The following is a 20,592-nucleotide window of genomic DNA, read 5'->3' on the forward strand; positions in this document are numbered from 1 at the left end:
GGAAGCAATTTGTCTCCTGTCTCATTACTTGTGAACTCTAGGCAGTTAAGTAATTTCACGCACTGCCTGGAGTTACACATTGTGTCCTTTTTTATTTTTTAACCATGCTTTGTTGAATAAGCCACACTGTCTAAATTCAGTTGTGCTAAAGCCAAGATGTTGAGTTTTATTTCTTGGCTAGCGTGCCTTGAATACAGAATGTGGGCCAGTATGGAAAACCTCCTCTCTCTTTTTTTCTCCCCCGTACTTCCACCACCTATTCCAGTATTTATTTATTTGTTTGTTTGCTTGTTTGTTTGTTTATTTATTTATTCGATTTTTTTTTATGCTGCCCTTCTCCTTAGACTCAGGGCAGCTTACAACATATTAGCATGTTGACTCTTGAACTCCAAGAAAAAGATGAATCTGACTTCTATAGTGCCCGGGGAAATTGGTATAAATGGCTGGAACAGAAAAAATACCTGCAAAAGCTAAAAGATGCAAACAAACAACATCTCAGTACTGAAAATATATAAAATAACCAGGGCTTACCACCAACTGATGGAATAAACATTTTCTCTAAAATATCCTACACAGAGTCTAAAGAACATCACCAGCAGATTACATATTAACATATTTCACCTCCGCAGAACTCATATGCATATACTATTTTGAACAAACTTCTTACTTAATTCATGACTATAGTTACGGAAATCAAATTTGTTAACTTCACAAAACACTCACAAACAGTTTGCTCAACCACTAGAGCCAACGGAAACAGTTGGCTACCCCAGCGACCGGTTAGGTCCCACAGAGTTGGCCTTCTCCGGGTCCCGTCGATGAAACAATGTCGTCTGGCGGGACCCAGGGGAAGAGCCTTTTCTGTGGTGGCCCCGACCCTCTGGAACCAACTCCCCCCGGAGAATTAGGACTGCCACCACCCTCCTTGCCTTTCGCAAACTCCTTAAAACCCTCCTCTGTCATCAGGCATGGGGAAATCGATTCCCCTGGGCCGTTTCTGCTTTATGTATGGTTTGTATGAGATGTATGATTGTTTTTATATTAAGGATTTTAAATTGTTTTAATCATTGGATATTTACTGTTTTGTTGTTGTGAGCCGCTCCGAGTCTTCGGAGAGGGGCAGCAGGCAAATCTAATTAATAATAATAATAATAATAATAATAATAATAATAATAATAATAATTCTCCTTACTTTCCCTTTTTCTCTTTTTCCCCCTTTCCATTTCTCCTTATTTCTTTTCCATTTAATCAATACCTATTGGAATGTATGATTGTAAGTATGTTTATGGATTTTGAATGTTTGAATTGTTTAAATAAAGCCTTTTAAAAAAATCACATTAGCAGTAGCACTTTTTTTTAACAGAGCTAGCCTATTGCCCCCACAATCCGGGTCCTCATTTTACCCACCTCGGAAGGGTGGAAGGTCAACCTTGAGCCCGTGATGAGATTTGAACTGCTGATCTGCAGATCTAGCAGTCAGCTTTAGTGGCCTGCAGTACTGCACTCTACCCCCTGCGCCACCTCGGCTCATTTATTATTGTAGAATGAGAAGACGCATGGGATTTTAAAAAATTATCACCCTGTATTATTTCTCCGTGTCTTTCAGAGACTTAAGTGGGAATCCGTTTTTGTGTGACTGCAATCTGGCCTGGCTTCCCCGTTGGGTTGAAGAAAGAAACGTGAAGGTCTCCCGCCCGTCCGAGACTCAGTGTGCTCAACCTCCGGAATTGGCCGACCTTCCGCTTTTCAATGTCTCCTTCATGGACTCCACTTGCGGTAAGGCAGAGAAGGGTCGGGGCAGGTGGGTTGGCAGTGGGCACAGAGAGCAAAAGCCCAGAAGTCGTTCAGCCACAATCAGGGCCCAAAATGGGACCGCCTCCTCCCTCACACCTCACTGTGGTCAGTAAGGGCCCACAGAGTTGGCCTTCTCCAGGTCTCGTCTGCCAAACAATGTCAGTTGGTGGAACCTTGGGGAAGAGCCTTCTCTGTGGTGGCTCCAACCCTTTGGAACCAACTGCCTCCAGAGATCCGCACTATCTCCATCCTGAGACCTGGCTTTACCGGCAGGCCTGGAATTAGGCTGATGGCAAGTATGTATGTTATTTATGTTATTACTGTTATTACTGGTTTTTATTATTAGATTTTAAACTGTTTTTACTGTGGTTGTATTTATTCAGAGTCTGTTTGGAGTTAGTGGCATATAAATACAATACAATACAATACATAAATAAAAATAAACAAGTAAACAAATAAAACAGCCCCAGTTTTATATAAAAGTAATTAATTTGCCGCTCCGAGTCTTTGGAGAGGGATGGCATACAAATCTAATTAATAATAATCATAATCATAATCATAATATGAAAGTGATCATAATAATCATAATATGAAAGTGATACCAGTGGTACTTGGCACGCTGGGCGCAGTGCCAAAAGATCTCAGCGGACATTTGAAAACCATCAGAATTGACAAAATCTCCATCTGTCAATTGCAAAAGGCCGCTTTACTGGGATCGGCAAACATAATTCGCCGCTACATCACGCAGACCTAGGTGCTTGGGAAGCGTCCGACTGGTGATGGAATATGAAATCCAACATAGTGATCTTGTTTGCTGTGTTGTATTGACATAATAATAATAATAGTAATCATTTAATTCTATTTCTATGCCGCGCAACTCCCTAGGGACTCAGGGCAGCTCACAACAAAAACAAACATGAATCAGTATAAAAAAAACCATTACAATTTAAAATAATTGCAGCCATCCGTACATTCATGGGCTGACCTAGATAGTCATCCCCCTGAGGTCAATGCCCCCAGGCCTGTCTGAAAAGCCAGGTCTTTATGGCTTTCCAGAAGGCCAATAAGGTGGGGGTAGTGCGGTTCTCACGAGAATCGGGGCAACCACAGAGAAGGCCCTTCCCCATGGACCCGCCAGCTGACCCTGTTTAGCTGACGGGATCCGAAGAAGACCAACCCTGTGGGATCTTACCGGTCCCTGGAAGATACGTGGTAGAAGGCGGTCCTGAGAGTACTCTGGCCCTGAGCCAGGTAGGGCTTTAAATGTAATAACCAAGACTTTGTTGAAATAGACCTCTGAACCCAATATTCTGTTGGTTTTGGGGATAACGTTGTGCAAAGCATGAAGAAAAATAAGCAGCAAGGCAAGGAAGTTAAAAGAGGAGGGCAGGAGAAAAAGAAAGAGAAAAAAAGGGCATCACATGGTTTAATTCACCGTTTCCAGTACAGGAAGTCCTCGACTTAAAGCAGTTTATTTAATGACCGTTCAAAGTTACAGCAACACTGAAAAAAGTGACTTGTGACCATTTTTCACACTTACAACCGATGTACCATCCCCAGGTGCAGAAGTTGGTGAGAAATGAACGGCTTGCCACACACACTGTAGAAGGCCTGATGTTGATGGGTGGTTTTGATGAGGGAACAGATGCAGCCACAAAGCATTCTTTCAAGAGGTTCAAGGCCATCCTATGCCCACCCACCTGGGCGGAAGCAGAAGGAGGACTTGCCATGCTGGCACAATCCGAGTGGGCAACGTGGCAAGGTTTTTTTGGGGGGGGGGCACAAGGGATGCGAACTTTCAACTGGGTAGGAAACTCAGATTCAGGTTAATTGTCGAGGGTCCAGGTAGCGTCTGAACTAAACCAGAGTCCGAGTCAAAGTAGTTGTCAAAGTTCCAGTTTATTGCCGGAGCCATCCTGGCACCTACAATGGGAAACCTGAATCGGTTATGGGCTGCGTGGCCTGCTCTGTGGAGAGCATCCTGGGACGGGGAGGGGTGTACGAAGGCAGGTGTTCAGCTAGCTGCCTGACCCCATTTGGAATACTGTGTTCAGTTCTGGAGACCTCACCTACAAAAAGATATTGACAAAATTGAACGTGTCCAAAGACGGGCTACAAGAATGGTGGAAGGTCTTAAGCATAAAACGTATCAGGAAAGACTTCATGAACTCAATCTGTATAGTCTGGAGGACAGAAGGAAAAGGGGGGACATGATCGAAACATTTACATATGTTAAAGGGTTAAATAAGGTTCAGGGGGGGAAGTGTTTTTAATAGGAAAGTGAACACAAGAACAAGGGGACACAATCTGAGGTTAGTTGGGGGAAAGATCAAAAGCAACGTGAGAAAATATTATTTCACTGAAAGAGTAGTAGATCCTTGGAACAAACTTCCAGCAGACGTTGTTGCTAAATCCACAGTCACTGAATTTAAACATGCCTGGGATAAACATAGATCCATCCTAAGATAAAATACAGGAAATAGTATAAGGGCAGACTAGATGGACCATGAGGTCTTTTTCTGCCGTCAATCTTCTATGTTTCTATGTTTCTGTTGCTTATCCTTCCAGGAACCGATTACATTGCCTGCCTGCCGGACAACAGCACAGGCGGAGCCGAGTCCGTCATCCGCTTCACCTCCCGTTTGCCGCAGAACCTGACGGAGGAGATGTGCAGCGCCCTTTGCTATGCCGACGGGCAAGACTACGGGGGCTTCAGCGAGGAAGCCGACTGCTTTTGTGGCTTTGCCATGGAGCCCAACGCCTCCTCCGGCTGTTGGCCCTTCTGTGCCAGGCCCCTAGCTGGACCCCTCTGCGGGGGCCCAGTGCTGCTTTCCAGGGTCTTCCCGGCTGTGCTGCCCGTGTCCTTAGAGGGTCCGGGGGCAGCGTGCGGTGTTTACCAAGAAGTGGCTTTTGTTCTCCACCTTCCGGTTGTTGTGGACACCGTCCAGTGGGACTTCGGGGATGAAACGGGGGTTTTCAACACCACCAAGACCACCGTCCTTCAGGTCTACACGTTGCCAGGACTCTTCAACGTCACAGCCACTGTTTTCGTCGTCAACCGGTTTATCTCAGCCCAGACGCAAATCGAGGTGCTGGCCTCCCCAGAGGAAATGGTGCTTCAGTGTCCCTCTTTGGTGAAGACCAATGAAAGTTTACAGCTACATATAAGGAATCGTGGAGGAACTGGCCTCTCGGTGGCCTATAACATCACTGTCCAGGGCCAGGAGCCTGGAAGAGGTGAGAGGAGTGAGTGAGCCATGCTGAAGCTCCCCCCCCCAAATAAAAAAATTATTTTTCTCCAACATAGAATAAAAAAAACAATACATAAGTACAAACTCTAAAACCTTGCTTAAAATAAAACATATAAATTTTTTCTTTTTCTATTGATCATTCAATGGAGGCTTATTGTCTTCCATTAAAAAACATTCTAAAGAACTTATATAATATTGTCAAATTAAAAAAAAATAAAAAAACAAGTCTTTTCCCCACTTTATACAAAAAAAGTATATTACATCAGTATAAACAATATCAAACTCTCTAATATGCCCATCTTCATAGAAACCTTCATTTCTACATTAATTAATCCAATTTAAGTTTTTATTGATTTTTTAAAAATATGAACACACACACAACATAAAAAAGGTGCTCTGTGAGTAGTGCCCACCACCAGAAAAGCATTCACACCCCACCACCATATTGGGGGTGTTTCTTGTATATACCATTTTAACTCAAGACCAAAATATCTGTTTACATATTATAGAGTGATTCCAATTTATTCCTTGTAGCTTGGTCTCAGATTCTACCACAAATCCAATAAATAATAATAATAATACTCGCCATATATCGTCTTACCATGTCCCATCGTCCCATCAGTTGTCGCAAGTCAGTTTCATTAACCAAATTCATCCTTCTATCCATAATCACAAATTGAATATGATCCACCACTTTTTTGCCTTTGAGCAAGAGTGGACTGGTAGTTTCTTCTTTTTTTTCAAAAACTTTATTAATTTTCAATAAAAAGACATACAAACTCACAAACATTTAAACACATAGTAGGGGTTACAGTTACCCCTCTTTTCTTGAAGTCAATTTTTAATACAGAAAAAAGAATAAAATCTTAAGTCAAAATAATATTCTAAGTGAAAAGAAGAATTTTGTTTACATATTCTAATAAACATAAAATTAAATTGATAAAAAAAGAAAAACCAACAACAATAACAACAACAAAAAATATCAATAGCATTGGATTATATTCATACAATTTTTGTAACCTTATTTTCAACTTTATTCTTATCTATCCATGTATAAACTTTGTTCCAAATAATATAGAAGTAGAAGTGGACTGGTAGTTTCAAGGTGGCAGGACCTGTCTCTTCTGTGCACAGTCCAAAGGGTCACTCATGCCATTTCTTTTTTTCCTGTGCAGCGGTCCTTCCTGGTTGCCCCTCGGACAGCCTGGTCTTCCCTGGGAACAGCCACTGCTATTGGCTGGGAGCAGAAAAAGCAGAATGGCTGGAGGCCCAGAGGCTTTGCCAAGAGCACGGCAGTGGAAGTCTGGCCTTTGTCAGCAGCCCCGAAATCCAGAACTTCTTGGTGTCCAGTGTTACCAGGTAAGTTAGTAAAAAAAACAGGGCCTGTCCAATTCATTGTTTCTCAAACCAAGCGATGTTAAAGACCTGTGGACTTCAACTCCCAGAATTCCTCAGCCAGCATGGATGGCTGGAGAATTCTGGGAGTTGAAGTCAACGAGTCTTAAAGCTGCTAGGGTTGAGAAACGCTGCAGTTGCTGGAGATAACATGATCATTGGTTGGTAAGGTATATGGTTTGGTTTTGTATGGTATCCTTTGGTTTCATATGGTATCCAATGTTCCAAAATAGATGGAGGAGGCATGAAAGAAAATAAAGTTAAGTTTATGCCATTTTTACTTAGGTCATCTAAATATAGTGATTGGTCTCCAGTCATGTATATAATGTTTTTCTCCTTTAGATATATTATAATGAAGAATGAAATTATTATTAAATACCCAAATTTTTGGAGGTTCCTTGGGACCAGAACAAGACTTTTGTGGCACATATCGCCGTAGGGCAGTGGTTCTCAACCTGGGGGTTGGGACCCCTTTGGGGTCGAACGACCATTTCACAGGTATCCCCTAAGACCATGGGGGGAGGAAAGACAAATTTCGCATGGTGTTAGGAACTATAACTTCTATTCTGGCACCTTGGAACCTATTTTTATAATCCAACCAATCAGGCGTTTGCAGTGGAGGATGTCCCTCTGACCTTCCTGCCAATCAGCTTAAAGCTCTGTTGGGAGAATTGGCGCTAGACATATGGTTGGGGATCACCACAACATGAAGAACTGTATTATGGGGTTGCGGCATTAGAAAGGTTGAGAACCACTGCTGTAGGATTTGGGTTCAGGCCTCTGGATTGTTTGGAGGGCACAATCATAGGATCATCCCCTGGAAGGGACCTTGAGGTCTTCTAGTCCAGTGTTTCCCAACCTTGGCCACTTGATGATATCTGGACTTCAACTCCCAGAATTCACCAGCCAAGGTTGGGAAACACTGTCCCTGCCCACATAGGAGACCTCATTCTATAATGGCTATCCAGTCTTTTCTTTTTTCTTTTTAATTTTTTTTTAAATGTTATAAACAACAATAAAACATGACAAACTGTCAAAACAATCATTACGCAGTTATATCATAAATCATTTTTGATTCCCAAGTCATTGGATTCATAAGAGATTATACAGTTCCATAAATCTTTATGAAAAATTTCTTTCATCAAAAATAAAGATTCATATATTTCTGCAAACATACAAAATACTGTATACCATATACTTGAACTGTAGTCCTACCCTTTGAAGTGAACATATTATTTTCCCTTCCTTCATCATCTGCTTTATTTTGGAGTATCCCCAAGGAACCCTTTAACCTTTCTTGTAAATACCATTCTGTCAGAGTAAATGGATGTATCACTACGTCCAACTCTGTCTGTGTAAAGTATATACTCAGGAAGCACCTCCATTTTCTATAAAATGGGGCTGTGAACTTGCTTTTGGATTTTTCTGCTTCTAAGCATCCAGATTTCTTGAAAAATCATCCATTTGACTTTCCATTCGCTGTTTCTTTTTGCTCGCCGACTGCACACCCATCCCCAATCCTCAGAGATATTGCTGTACTCTCTTCTGGGCATCCATTTTGTTTTTTGGGTTACCCTGTGAGGTAAACATGGCGGAGCTATTGCTCAGCCCAATTCAGCAAGGGGAGAGACTTTGAGATTAGATTTGGATTAAATTAGATTATTAGAGTTGGAAGGGGCCTTGCAAGTCATCTAGTCCAATGCCCCCCCCCCTCTTCAAGTGGGAGTTCCTACTCTGTATTTCAGACAAATGGCAGTCCAATCTCCCTTTGAAAGTCTCAAGTGTTGGAGCTCACAACCTCCACAAGCAAGCTGAGACGAGTGAGGGAAATGTGGGAGAGCAGCAACAGGGGAATCTGTTTCCCATTACTCTATGTGACTGCCAAGGACCCCCCCCCCCCTAATACACACAGTCACACATTGTGGTTGGTTGATGACTCCCTGATCTACCTACATTTTCCTTTCTTGAAGCAACTGCTGGAAGAGGGGAGAGTGCAGGATTGATGACGTAGAAACATAGAAGATTGACAGCAGAAAAAGACCTCCTGGTCCATCTAGTCTGCCCTTATACTATTCCCTGTATTTTATCTTAGGGTGGATCTATATTTATCCCAGGCATGTTTCAATTCAGTTCCTGTGGATTTACCAACCACATCTGCTGGAAGTTTGTTCCAAGCATCTACTACTCTTTCAGTCAAATAATATTTTATCATGTTGCTTCTGATCTTTCCCCCAATAACCTCAGATGGTGCCCTCTTGTTCTTGGGTTCAGTTTCCTATTAAAAACACTTCTGAACCTTATTTAATCCTTTAACATATTTAAATGCTTTGATCATGTCCCTCCTTTCCCTTCCATCCCCCAGATGACTGTTTTTCAACCAGTGTGCCGTGAGACATGGTCAGTTGTGCTGTGGGGAAATTAAACATGGGTCCCCAAACTATGGCCTGCGTGCCGGATATGGCCTGCAGAGGCCATTTATCCGGCCCATCGCCAGCTGCCTCCATCGAAACATGAACATTCCCCTCGCAATCCCTCCAGCTATCAGCGACAGGAAGAGTGGAGGCAAAGGGAACCCTCACTGACCAATCACCTTATAGGATTCATCCTGACCATTAGCAATGAACCAATAGTAGGCTACTTCTCATCCACACCCAGGAAGGTCCCCGCTCGGGCTGCCGCGCACTTATCATTGTGTGGCCGCGGCGAGTAGTTGAAGCTGCTACTCTTCCCCCTGGTCCCAATTTCTAATCCTGGTCAGGACTGGAGGTAAATGTTGCCATCACTAGATGAAGCCTCAACCTCAGCTGGTTATGTCTATCCTGATGGTGTACATAGATATTTGTCCTTTTTCTTTTTATAAGAAACCCCCACACAGGGTGATATACAATGCATCACAAGGCATCACGATGTTATCTGTATTGTATACGGCCTCCTAAGTGAGTATAAATACATTTAGAAACTATATTATTAACTATATAGATAATATGTACTGTGTTAGAGTGTCATTTTGTGTCATTTTGGTTGGTGGTGTGCCCCAGGATTTTGTAAATGTAAAAAATGTACCGCGGCTCAAAAAAGGTTGAAAATCACTGCTCCAGACTATACAGATTGAGTTCATCATGAAGTCTTTCCGGATACATTTCATGCTTAAGACCTTCCACCATTTTTGTAGCCCGTCTTTGGACCCGTTCAGTGTTATCCATATCTTTTTGTAGATGAGGTCTCCAGAACTGAACACAGTATTATTCCAAATGGGGCCTCACCAGCGCTCTATACAGCGGGATCACAATCTCCCTCTTCCATTTGAGGTGGTCTTCCTCCCTCTGGGGTCTGGTGCCCGGGGGGGGGAGTAGCAGTGGGTGGGTAGGCCTGGTGTGGCTGGTTTTCTGCAGTGAGATCATAGCTGAGTGAGAAGCAAGAACACCTCGAGGCCTTTTGGGGGGATGGCGAAAGACGAGGCGGCTGTTTTGAGACCAGTCTCTGGGCCAGGAGTGCTGGTAGCAAAGAAGCAAAACCTCCCGGTGGCTTATCCTTTAAGGCATATTTTTATAACTTGAGAAAAATGAGGAGGAGAACTCTGCCGGATTGCCCGAGCAAGTTATTTTTGTCTATTTTTTGCCGCGGCTTTCTTGCTGTGAAAGCTCTTTCTCAGATGACTTCATTACTGTGGCTGGCAAAGCATGGTCCATGGTGGAGAAACCATTGATTATCTCTGGAAGTCAAGCTCACCATCCTGTTTGCACATGAGTTAAATGGGCCAAGCAGAGGGCGGGAATCTGGCAAGGTGTGAATTTGGAACCACTTGTTTATTTTTTTTTTTAAAGAAGAAAAATAAGAGGAGGAGAAATAGAGCTTTTCAGCCTGCTTGGCTGCATGGCTCTGCTCCTCTGGCATATTTAATTCCAGACAGTTATGAGTCCTAAGCAGCCCGTTTTCTTCCCAAAAAGCCATGATGTGTGTGCCAGCTTGTGCCATGTGGCAGCCGGTGTGGCTTGGCCGCTCGACAACCGATGCATGTTGGGTTTTAGAACGGGACCACCAAGACCCCACTGGTTTAGTTGAGATTTCCCATAATATGGCAGTTGAGCTATAATTGGCGCCCGGCCCTTGGTTAAATCCCTTCTTTTGGGGATCCACTCAGGGAGTCCACTCATCTGTCAACCAGCATTCTCTTAAGCAGCTTTTTTGCCCTCGAGCATGTCTGTTCAGTTGGTTATCAAAAAGAGATCCCAGTAGGCTGTCCTAAAGAGACTTCCCCCCCCCTTTTTAAATAATCTTTATTTATAAGCAAAACAGACAAACAAAAAACACACAAAATACAAACACTACATAAACCAAAACAAGCACGAAGAATGGTTAAATCACTTTTACAGCTTTTTCAAAGTATTTCTAATTTCATGTTACAATATTATTTGGTCCCTTTTAACCATCATTAATATTTACGTCTATCTGTACAATTATTTAGTCTCATATTATATTTTCCATGTCTATATCTTCTGTTATACATACCATATATTTTGGAGTATGTATTTTTAGGGAGTTTCCTCCCTAAAAGAGGCTGATAATTTGGGTGTGTCTTATACTCTGAATCTAGCTTCCCCCTCCCACCCCAGCCCTAACTAGCTGCTAACGATCTTCCCAACTCTTACCTTCCAAGCTCTTTCATTGTTTTTCTCTGCGAATAATGTTTTCCAAGCCCTAAGTCTTTGTAGGGTTTTTTTCATTACTCTAACTTGCCCCGAAGACATTTCTTTCCAGCCCTAACTAGATACTAATGATGTTCTCAGCTCATACCTGCTTGCAAGCTCTTTCATTGTTACTCTCTGCAAAGAATGTTTTTCAAACCCTGTCATGACGGTTGGGTTGGAAGTGGGCTCGAACAGGGAAGTCTCGTTCCTGCAGCCCTTTTGCAAGTGGGTCCCCAACGGAGTGCCCTGGAGCCCAGCAGCCTGCCAGGTTAGGTTAAATTAGATTACTAGAGTTGGAAGGGACATTGTGGGTCATCTAGGCCAACAGCCCCCCCCCCTCAAGCAGGGGTCCCTGCACCATTTCAGACAAATGGCCGTCCAATCTCCTCTTGAAAGTCTCAAGAGCTGAAGTGGCGCAATGGTTAGAGTGCAGGCTACTTCAACTAACTGCCAGCTGTAGTTCAGCAGTTCGAATCTCACCACCGGCTCAAGGTTGACTCAGCCTTCCGTCCTTTCGAGATGGGTAAAATGAGGACCCATTTTGGGGGTGAGAGGCTGATTCTGTAAACCTCTTCGAGAGGGCTGTAAAGCACTGTGAAGTGGTATACAAATCTAAGTGCTATTGCTATTTCCTCCCTCCCTCCCTCCCTCCTTCCTTCCTTCCTTTCCTCTGCCCACTGCCAGCAGTTCAGTTCTTGATTCATCCTTCCATCCTTCCGAGGTGCGTAAAATGAGGATCCAGGTTGTTGGGGGCAAAGATGCTGATTCTATAAACTGCTTAGAGAGGGCTGTAAAAGCACTATGAAGAAGTATATAAGTCTAAATGCTATTGCTATTTCTAAGCGTTGGAGCTCTCGCATCTTTGGGCTGCCCTGGTGCTCCCAGAGGCTGCCTTGAGAACATTTTGCAAGAGCCCTTTAAGTCGCTTAGCGGAAGGCCTGAGTGTCCCCCTTAAAGGATTCCAGGGAGGGATAAATGTCTTCACATGAGGAGGAACATTATTCCAACCAGATGTGCCCAGAGTGCTTGGGAAAATGCTGGGCTTTGAAGTCTGGTTTCCCAGGGAGGGGCTGTTCCTTGCCCACCCAGCCAACCAGAAAGTTCCTGCAGAAATGAGTGAAGTAACCTTAGAATTACAAGATAAAGATGATACTGAATTTTATAAAACATGAGACAAGTGGTATGTCTGGTTAAATCAAAAGAAATATTTAAAAACATAAATCACTACGCTTTACCTACAAGAAGCATCAAAACTTGATACAGATATGTAATCTTACAATCAAACTTAAAACTATAACTCAGAAAAAATAATCTTGTGCTATGAAACACAGAAACAGCTATTTAACATTCTAATTTACAGGCTGTGTAAATAACGATAGGCAACATATCAGTTGACTTTGTTTCTTTTCCTTTCTTTTCTATTTCTTTTTACTTCTTTTCTTCCTTCTCTTCTTTTCCCCCCTTTCTTCCTGTGTTTTACTTTTTTCTCCTTACTTGTCTCTTTTTTATATTCAAACAACTAATAGTTATTTTTTTAAAAAAAATCAAAAAGATTTTATATATATTTATATAACAATCTACATATACATACATACATACATACATACATACATACATACATACATACATACATAAAGAAAATTCCTGCAGTCTGTAGGCTGGATAGGTGGTGTGCAAAGTGGGTTGAGGTCTTCATGGCTGGGCAGGGCTGAGGTGGGGGTTTCCATAAGAACATAAGAAGAGCCCTGCTGATTGGGGCTAAAGCCCACCGAGTCCAGCTTTCTGTGTCACATAGTGGCCCACCAATCGTACAGGGGGATCTTGAGCAGAAAGAGAAGGCAAGACCCTCTCTTTCCCCTGACCCCCAACAAATGGTACTCAAGGGAATCCTGCCTGCCTCAACCAACATAGAGGCAGCACATGGACATCCGTTTTAATAACCACCGATACACCTGGCATCCATGAATCTGTCTAATTCTGCCTTGAAGCTCTCCAGGCTGACAGCTGTCACAACCTCTTCTGGAAGTGAATTCCATAAACCAAGGACCCTCTGGGTGAAGAAATATTTCCCTTGATTTGTCTTCGCTTTCTTACCTGTGAGCTTTAGGGTGGGCCCCCTCGTCCTAGTAATTGTGTGATAGAGAAAAGAATTTTTCTCTATCCACCTTTTCTATCCCATGCATGATTTTATACACTTCGATCAAGTCACTCCTTAAACGCCGTCTTTCAAGGCTGAAGAGACCAAGGCGTTGCAATCTGGTTTCATAAGGGAGGGGCTCCATGAATTTCCAACTCCCTGGTCTCTCCCTCTCTCTCTTTTGCCTCCCTGATGAGCGGGGGGGCTTGGGGGAGGGAGCTTAGTTCTGATTTAAAGCCCCCCCCCCCTTGAAACCTTGTCAGAGGAAATAATATCACAGCAGTCCAGAAAGGGCCTGTGGCCAGCTGCCAGGGTGGTTTCCCTGGGAAAGGAATTCCAAACATAGGGTGCCACTGCCCAGGAGAGACAGCCTTTGGTCAGTGGAGAGGTTTGGGAGGGGGCTTGTAAGGGGAGACTGGGGGTGCTTGCAAAACCCAAACAGGATCACAGGGATGGGGGGGTTGCAGAGAGAGACAAAGACAAAACTGATCTTTGAATGCAGGGGTGGCTATTTGAACTATCCAGGTTGAGCCCAGAGGGATCCAGTGACCAGATTAAGCTGCAACGTTGCTGGTAATTAATTGATGTTTCTGTGTAGGCGCTCCCCCCCCCCCCCCCCTAATCCATGCAGCCTCCTTTGGAGGTTTCCTGGACACTTTGGTCCATGTGTTCTCAGTATACATAAAAGAAAAGATAAGTTTGTAAGAATCATAAGATACGACACTTAATGATAGTCCTGATGCAAATAAACAGGGTTAGAGGTTATATTGTTAGTAGAATTTGAGCCCAGAATAAACTGAAATCACTCTATAATTTGTAAATGTTGTAATGTTCTTGATTTAAAATGATATAAAAAAGGTACACCCTCATTTTGGTGGAGGGGTCTGAATGGTGCAGGGTGGTGGGTGGAGGCATTACTGTGCAATGTGTTTTATGTAGCGTGTATATGTTATTATATAAAAATTAATAACATTTATTTTTTAAAAAAATAGATACAAAATAAGCAATCAAATCATATTTAGGAACCAGTCAATATGAATTATAAGGATGCAAGCAACGAAGTTACAGTCATATGTTATATAAAGTGACATGTTTCACGGTGAGAAAGGGAAGGTCAGTTCTTCCTGGAGACATCCCGCTGCTTCCATCTCCTGGCACATGTTTCCTGAAGGCTCTCCTGGACAGCCAAGACTGCCCCGGGCAGGGCATGTCTCCCTGATCCATAAGAACATAAGAAGAGCCATGTTTAATCAGGCCAAAGCCCACCGAGTCCAGCATTCTGTGTCCCACAGTGGCCCACAAATTATACAGGGGGATCTTGACCCCCCAACAAATGGTACTCAAGGAAGCCCTGCCTGCCTCAACCAACATAGAGGCGGCACATGGACATCCATTTCAATAACCACCGATACACTTGGCATCCATGAATCTGTCTAATCCTGCCTTGAAGCTATCAAGACTGACAGCTGTCACAACCTCTTCTGGAAGGGAATTCCATAAACCAAGGACACTCTGGGTGAAGAAATATTTCCCTTGATTTGTCCTCGCTTTCTTACCTGTGATCTTTAGGGAGTGCCCCCTCGTCCTAGGATTGTGTGAGAGAGAAAAAGAATTTTTTTCTATCCACCTTTTCTATCCCATGCATGATTTTATACACTTCGATCAAATCACCCCTTGGGCTTTCTCTCCCCACAGGAGCCTGGATGTCTGGATTGGGTTCAATGATGTGGCAAGCCCCAGCTCTTTGTCGCAAGGCGAGGAAGGCTTCGATCTGCAGAGCTGCCAGAACTGGCTTCCGGGCGAGCCCCATCCCTCCAATGCTGACCACTGTGTCCGGATGGGACCTGCCGGTCAGTGCAACACGGATCTGTGTACGGCCAAGCATAGCTACGTGTGCGAGCACAAGCCACAAGGTGCGTTTTATTCCAGGGTCACTACTGGGCTGCACAGCGTCCGGTCTTCAAAAAGGAGATAGAGGAGATAGAGTTAGAGAAAATAATAAGAAAAAAAAGTGACGGCACCAAGGCGCGAACAAGTAATATATATACGATGTTATTGCAGGCAGACAGGTGTGTGGTCCAAGGAGTGACTAAATGGTGGCAATGTGAATTACAAGTAGATGCACAAGAGATGAAGAATATAGTGGAGAATATAAGGAAAATTCAGATTACAAAGGTTAGGGAAATGAGAAGGAAAATATTACATAAGTGGTATCCCACACCCGCTCAACTTGCATACTTTCAGCAGAATGTTAAGAATACTTGTTGGCACGGGTGTCAAGATAAGGGGGCGTTTATGCATATGTTTTGGGAATGCCTGGTAGGGCAGAACTTTTGGAAAGAAGTGCACGAGGACACTACAGTAATAGGAAGTTAAACATACGATGGACAATACAAAGGAAATGGTGGTATTAGTTAAAAGGAACGAGATGGGAGAATTTAGAGAACTAAAAGAAGCAGTGATAGAAAGTGCTCAAGCGGTGATAGTCCTAGGCTGGAAAGATGTGACAAAATGGACAATACAAAATTGGTATCAGTACATGGTGCATCACATTCAGTTTGAGATTATGGATAAGAGGATGAATTCGGCTAATGAATCCAATTTGTGGGAACACATAGGTGCACTTGTGACCTGCGTGTCCATGCGCGATTTCGCTACCTGCCCAGGTGCAGTAGCATAATTGCGCTGGACTCCGCTAGCACTCAGAGCCACGGGGGGCGAGCACACATCACTGTTCCACCTTAGCAGCCCATCCCTGCCGCTGTCTGTGTCTTTATGCTGCCATTTCCTGAAGTACCTAATGGAAGCTTTATTTGGAGCAGAGCAAAATAACCAAGAAAAGCAAAATTCTGTGACAATTTCTCAAGAGTTCAGGATTTGTGAGTCCTCTGTTTAGAAGATCGCTTTCCAGTAAGGAAAAAGGGACTTCATGCTCCTACCCCACTCTTGCCCTTTGCTTCTTCCAGTAGAGGTTCTTCTAAATGCTGACCGCTTTCAACTGGGATCTCTTGCCTTCGACACCTACGTGGCCAGCAGAAGCCTGACAGAAAGAGAAGAGCCTTCTGCCCCATCAGGGCCAGTAGAGGTAAGGATCGCTCGCAGCCTCCTTTGGACAGAGATCACTCAAAAGAGATCGAGGGAAATCTTGACCATTTTGTTTTCCAGACTCTGGTGTTTCCCAGCTTGGCATTTCAACAGGAGGGCTTTTTAGTCGCCTTGGAGCTAGTGACGAAGAAACTACAGCAGCCGGTCCATATCCGGTTTCAAGTCCACTGCCCGGCCCACCCAAAAGGTGAGAGAACGTTAAGGTGATCAAACATTCTAGATCAAGGGTGTCAAGGTGGAAGGTTTGCCTATTTGCCTATGACTCTAAAGTGTGCAATAGGGTTGATATTCCTGGAGGTGTCTGTGATATGGCAAATTATGTAGCTTTACTAGATAAATGGTCAAAGCAAGGGAAACTGCAGTTTGTTTCCAAATGTAAAATAATTCACTTGGGGAAAAGGTGACATGTGGAGCCATATCTGCTGGCACGCGAGCTCTTGCCCTAGCTCAGCTCCAACGTGCATGTGTGTGCCAGCCAGCTGATTTTTGGCTCACACAGAGGCTCTGGGAGGGCATTTTTGGCTTCTAGAGAGTCTCTGGGGAGATGGGGGAGGGCGTTTTTACCCTCCCGTGCTCCAGGGAAGCCTTTGGAGCCTGGGTAGGGCAAAACACAAGCCTACTGGGCCCACCAGAAATTGGGAAACAGGCCATTTCCGGCCTCCAGAGGGCCTCCGGAGGGTGGGGGCAGCTGTTTTTACCCTCTCCAGGCATTGAATTATGGGTGTGGGCACTCATGCATGTATGATAGTGTGTACACATGCTCTTTCGGCACCCGAAGAAAAAAGGTTCGCCATCACTGCTCTAGAGGCTTCCCTGGGGCCTGGAGAGGGCAAAAACGCCCTCCACACTCCCCTGGAGGCCCTCTATAAGCCAAAAACTCCCCCCCAGAGCCTCTATGTGACCCGAAAATCAACTTGCCAGTATGCACATGCATGTTGGAGATGAGGTAGGTAACGGCTCGCGTGCCAGCAGATATGACTCCGTGTGCCACCTGTGGAACCTGTGCCATAGGTTCGCCATCACTGGGCTATGCCCACCCTGGCCACCTCCACCCCAGACGTCTAACACAACCCTGATGTATCTCTCAATGAAATAGAGTTTGACACCCCTATCTTACGTGGTGACCCCTCCCATCATTTTTATCCACATGCAGCTTTCTGCTAGGAGTATTTTTTCTCTGGTGGGACCGGTCCATCATGGCAACCAGATCCACCCAATAATGGGATGGAGCATACAGCTTCCATTTTTGCCTTTCAACCCCAATCCAGGGGCATTCGCAGTCAATCGCTCTCACAACAAACTTATTTTTGTGTGTGTGCTAAATTTATGTTTTACCGACAAAGAAATAAAGGGAGAATGGTACAGATCTGTTTCAGGCTATTTAACTCTCACCAGCCATCCATACCCTTCTTTTGGGATTCGAACCTGGATTACTTACATGTTATGTAGTTGTATTAATCTTTAAACCACGGGCTCGCCTTGCTTTGTTGACTATACCAGGGGATTGATTTTTCTCTGGTGGGATCAATCTATCACCAGAGAAAAATATTTAATCTCCCCCTTGGTGTAGCCAACTAAGCAAGGAGAATGCATGGCTTAGAGGTTAATACATCAACTTACCGTATTTTTCGGAGTATAAAATGCACCGAGTATATGACGCACCTTAGTTTTTGGGGAGGAAAATAGAAAAAATAATCTGCTCATCAGATATTCACCTGGCTAGCGTCCTTAGTCTGGTCAGCTTCAGCACATTATTTTATCCCCTGATTAGAGCTTTAAAAAAAACCTTATTTGGAGAGAGTAACAGTGAACGAGCTTGCAAGCCATTAAGAGCTGGGAACATCATTAACAGCTGGAAAGAAACATTTGGAGCAAGTAGAGCAATAGAAGAAGCCCTGCAAAGGCTTAGGGCTTGGAAAACACTCTTAGCAGAGAGTAACAATGAAAGAGCTTGCAAGCCAGTAAGAGCTGGGAACATCATTAGCACCTGGTAAGGACTGGAAAGAAACATTTGGAGCAAGTTAGAGCAATGAAAAAAAAATCCTGCAAAGACTTAGGACTTGGAAAACATTCTTTGCAAAGAGTAACAATGAAAGAGCTTGCAAGGTAAGAGCTGGGAAGATCATTACCTAGTTAGGGCTGGGGAAAAATATTTGTGGGGGGGAGAGAAGAAGCTACATTCAGAGTATAAGACACACCTGAATTTTCAACCTCTTTCAGGAAGGAAAAAGGTGCTTATACTCCAAAAATACGGTAATATGTAAGCAGCCCAGGTTCGAATCCCAGAAGAAGGGTATGGCTAGCTGATGAGAGCTAAATAGCTTGAAATAGATCTGTACTAGTCTCTCTTTATTTCTTTGTCAGTAAAACATGAATTTAACACTTTCTCCTAGGAGTGTTTAGGGGCCAAGTTAATATTTTCCTTTTTTTTGTCTTTTCCTCTTCTCTGGAAGAACCTCAGACAAAACCCAGAATTATTTGTTCTTCCTTTCTTTCAGGATGCAACGAGATCACAAACGTCACTGATCCCTTCCCGGTTTCTCAAGAGAATGAGACTTGGATACCAATGGACTGTCCAGTTGGCCTCCAGTGGTGCCACTCGGCCAACTCATGCCAACCCCTAGGAAGCTGCCGTCATCAAGAGCCATGTGCCAACTCAACCACTCAGGCAGCGCCTGCTGTTCTTCCACCCTGCAGAAATAAATCCTGGAGCACGGAACTTAAGACCTCACATTTTATGTTGCCCCTGGGCCCTTCCACGCGGTACCTTGTAAGTGGAGAATTCTTGGCAGGATTGATTTCTGATCAGGGTCTGTTTTGTCTGTGCTGAGCTAAGTCAAGCCAGTCTGAACTGAGATAAAAAGCCCGTAGAACTGTCCAGTGCAGTGACTAAAACTAAGGTTATTCAGAAACAGCATGATAAGTGCTTCATATTCCTGAGATTTTTCATTGCTGATTAGTTGTTAAGATTATTCCGAATGCCTAATAATAGCACTGATAAAACTAAGGATGGATATTATGCTGTTTGTCATCTTAAATCTGTCATTTAAATATGTTAATATGTTCCTTATCAGGAAAGACTTAATGAACTCAATCTGTATAGTCTGGAGGACAGAAGAGAAAGGGGGGACACAATTGAAACATTTAAATATGTTAAAGTGTTAAATAAGGTCCAGCAGGGAAGTGTTTTTAATAGGAAAGTGAACCCCAAGAACAAGGGGGCACAATCTAAGTTTAGTTGGGGGAAAGATCAGAAGCAACGTGAGAAAATATTATTTTACAGAAAGGGTAGCAGATGCTTGGAACAAACTCCCAGCAGACGTGGTTGGTGAATCTACAGTAACTGAATTGAAACATGCCTGGGATAAACATAGATCCACCCTAAGATAAAATACAGGAAATAGTATAAGGGCAGACTAGATGGACCAGGAGGTCTTTTTCTGCCGTCAATCTTCTATGTTTCTCTGTTTCTATGAAACATTGCCAAGAGAAATCACACACACCTTCCACCAAAAGAGATTGGGAAGAAAGAGATTTCAAGAGAGTACCTTATTTTGGGCTTCTAGCTCCAGCAATGACACAATCACATTGCTTTCAAATGTATATAAGACAATAAGCAGGCTCCCCAACATTTCAAAAAGTGTCAAGGAGTCAAACAGAAGCTGAAGATGGGAAAAACAAAAGACATGCTTATTTTCAAAGGCATTATATTAGAAATGCATTATTTGTAGTATGGGGGGGGGGGGGAATCGAAGAACAACATTGTTTGAAAATACCAGCCTGGCTGTCCACAATGGAGGCACTGATCCACTGATCTTACTAAAGCTTTATAGAGTGGTATTTTGGCTGCCACTGAACACTGCTGGCTCATATATTACTGGTTGTCCACTAAGATTCCAAGATCCCGCTCAGAGTAATTGCTTTTATTTTAATTGCTATTAAGCCCGATTTTACCCAATCTATATGTGCACTTTTGGTTTTTGTTTAAGTGTGAGACTTTACTTTTCTATACATTGGACTTCAGCTAATGTAAAAGAGAAAACTAAAAAAACTAAAACTAAAACCCCCCCTAAAACTAAACAAGGAGAGAAGCAGCTTAGAAATAAGGAGAAATTTCCTGGCATTTAGAACAATTAATCAGTGGAACAGCTTGCCTCCAGAAGTTGTGGATGCTCTGACACCTGAAGTTTTTAAGAAGATGTAGGATAACCATTTGTCTGAA

The 20,592-nt window shown here is 43.5% G+C and overlaps 1 protein-coding gene across 1 annotated transcript in view; it reads left to right on the top strand.

Moving 5' to 3' along the window:
* Window positions 1-20,592, top strand: part of PKD1 (polycystin 1, transient receptor potential channel interacting) — a 125,551-nt gene that overhangs the window by 4,790 nt on the left and 100,169 nt on the right. Inside the window, 7 exon segments of the mRNA XM_070760895.1 lie at window positions 1,607-1,776; window positions 4,363-5,031; window positions 6,221-6,404; window positions 14,961-15,178; window positions 16,232-16,350; window positions 16,431-16,557; window positions 18,869-19,140. Of these exon segments, the coding sequence (XP_070616996.1) occupies window positions 1,607-1,776; window positions 4,363-5,031; window positions 6,221-6,404; window positions 14,961-15,178; window positions 16,232-16,350; window positions 16,431-16,557; window positions 18,869-19,140 (1,759 nt within the window).

This window comes from Erythrolamprus reginae, chromosome 9, assembly GCF_031021105.1.
Source record: "Erythrolamprus reginae isolate rEryReg1 chromosome 9, rEryReg1.hap1, whole genome shotgun sequence".
NCBI lineage: Eukaryota > Metazoa > Chordata > Lepidosauria > Squamata > Dipsadidae > Erythrolamprus > Erythrolamprus reginae.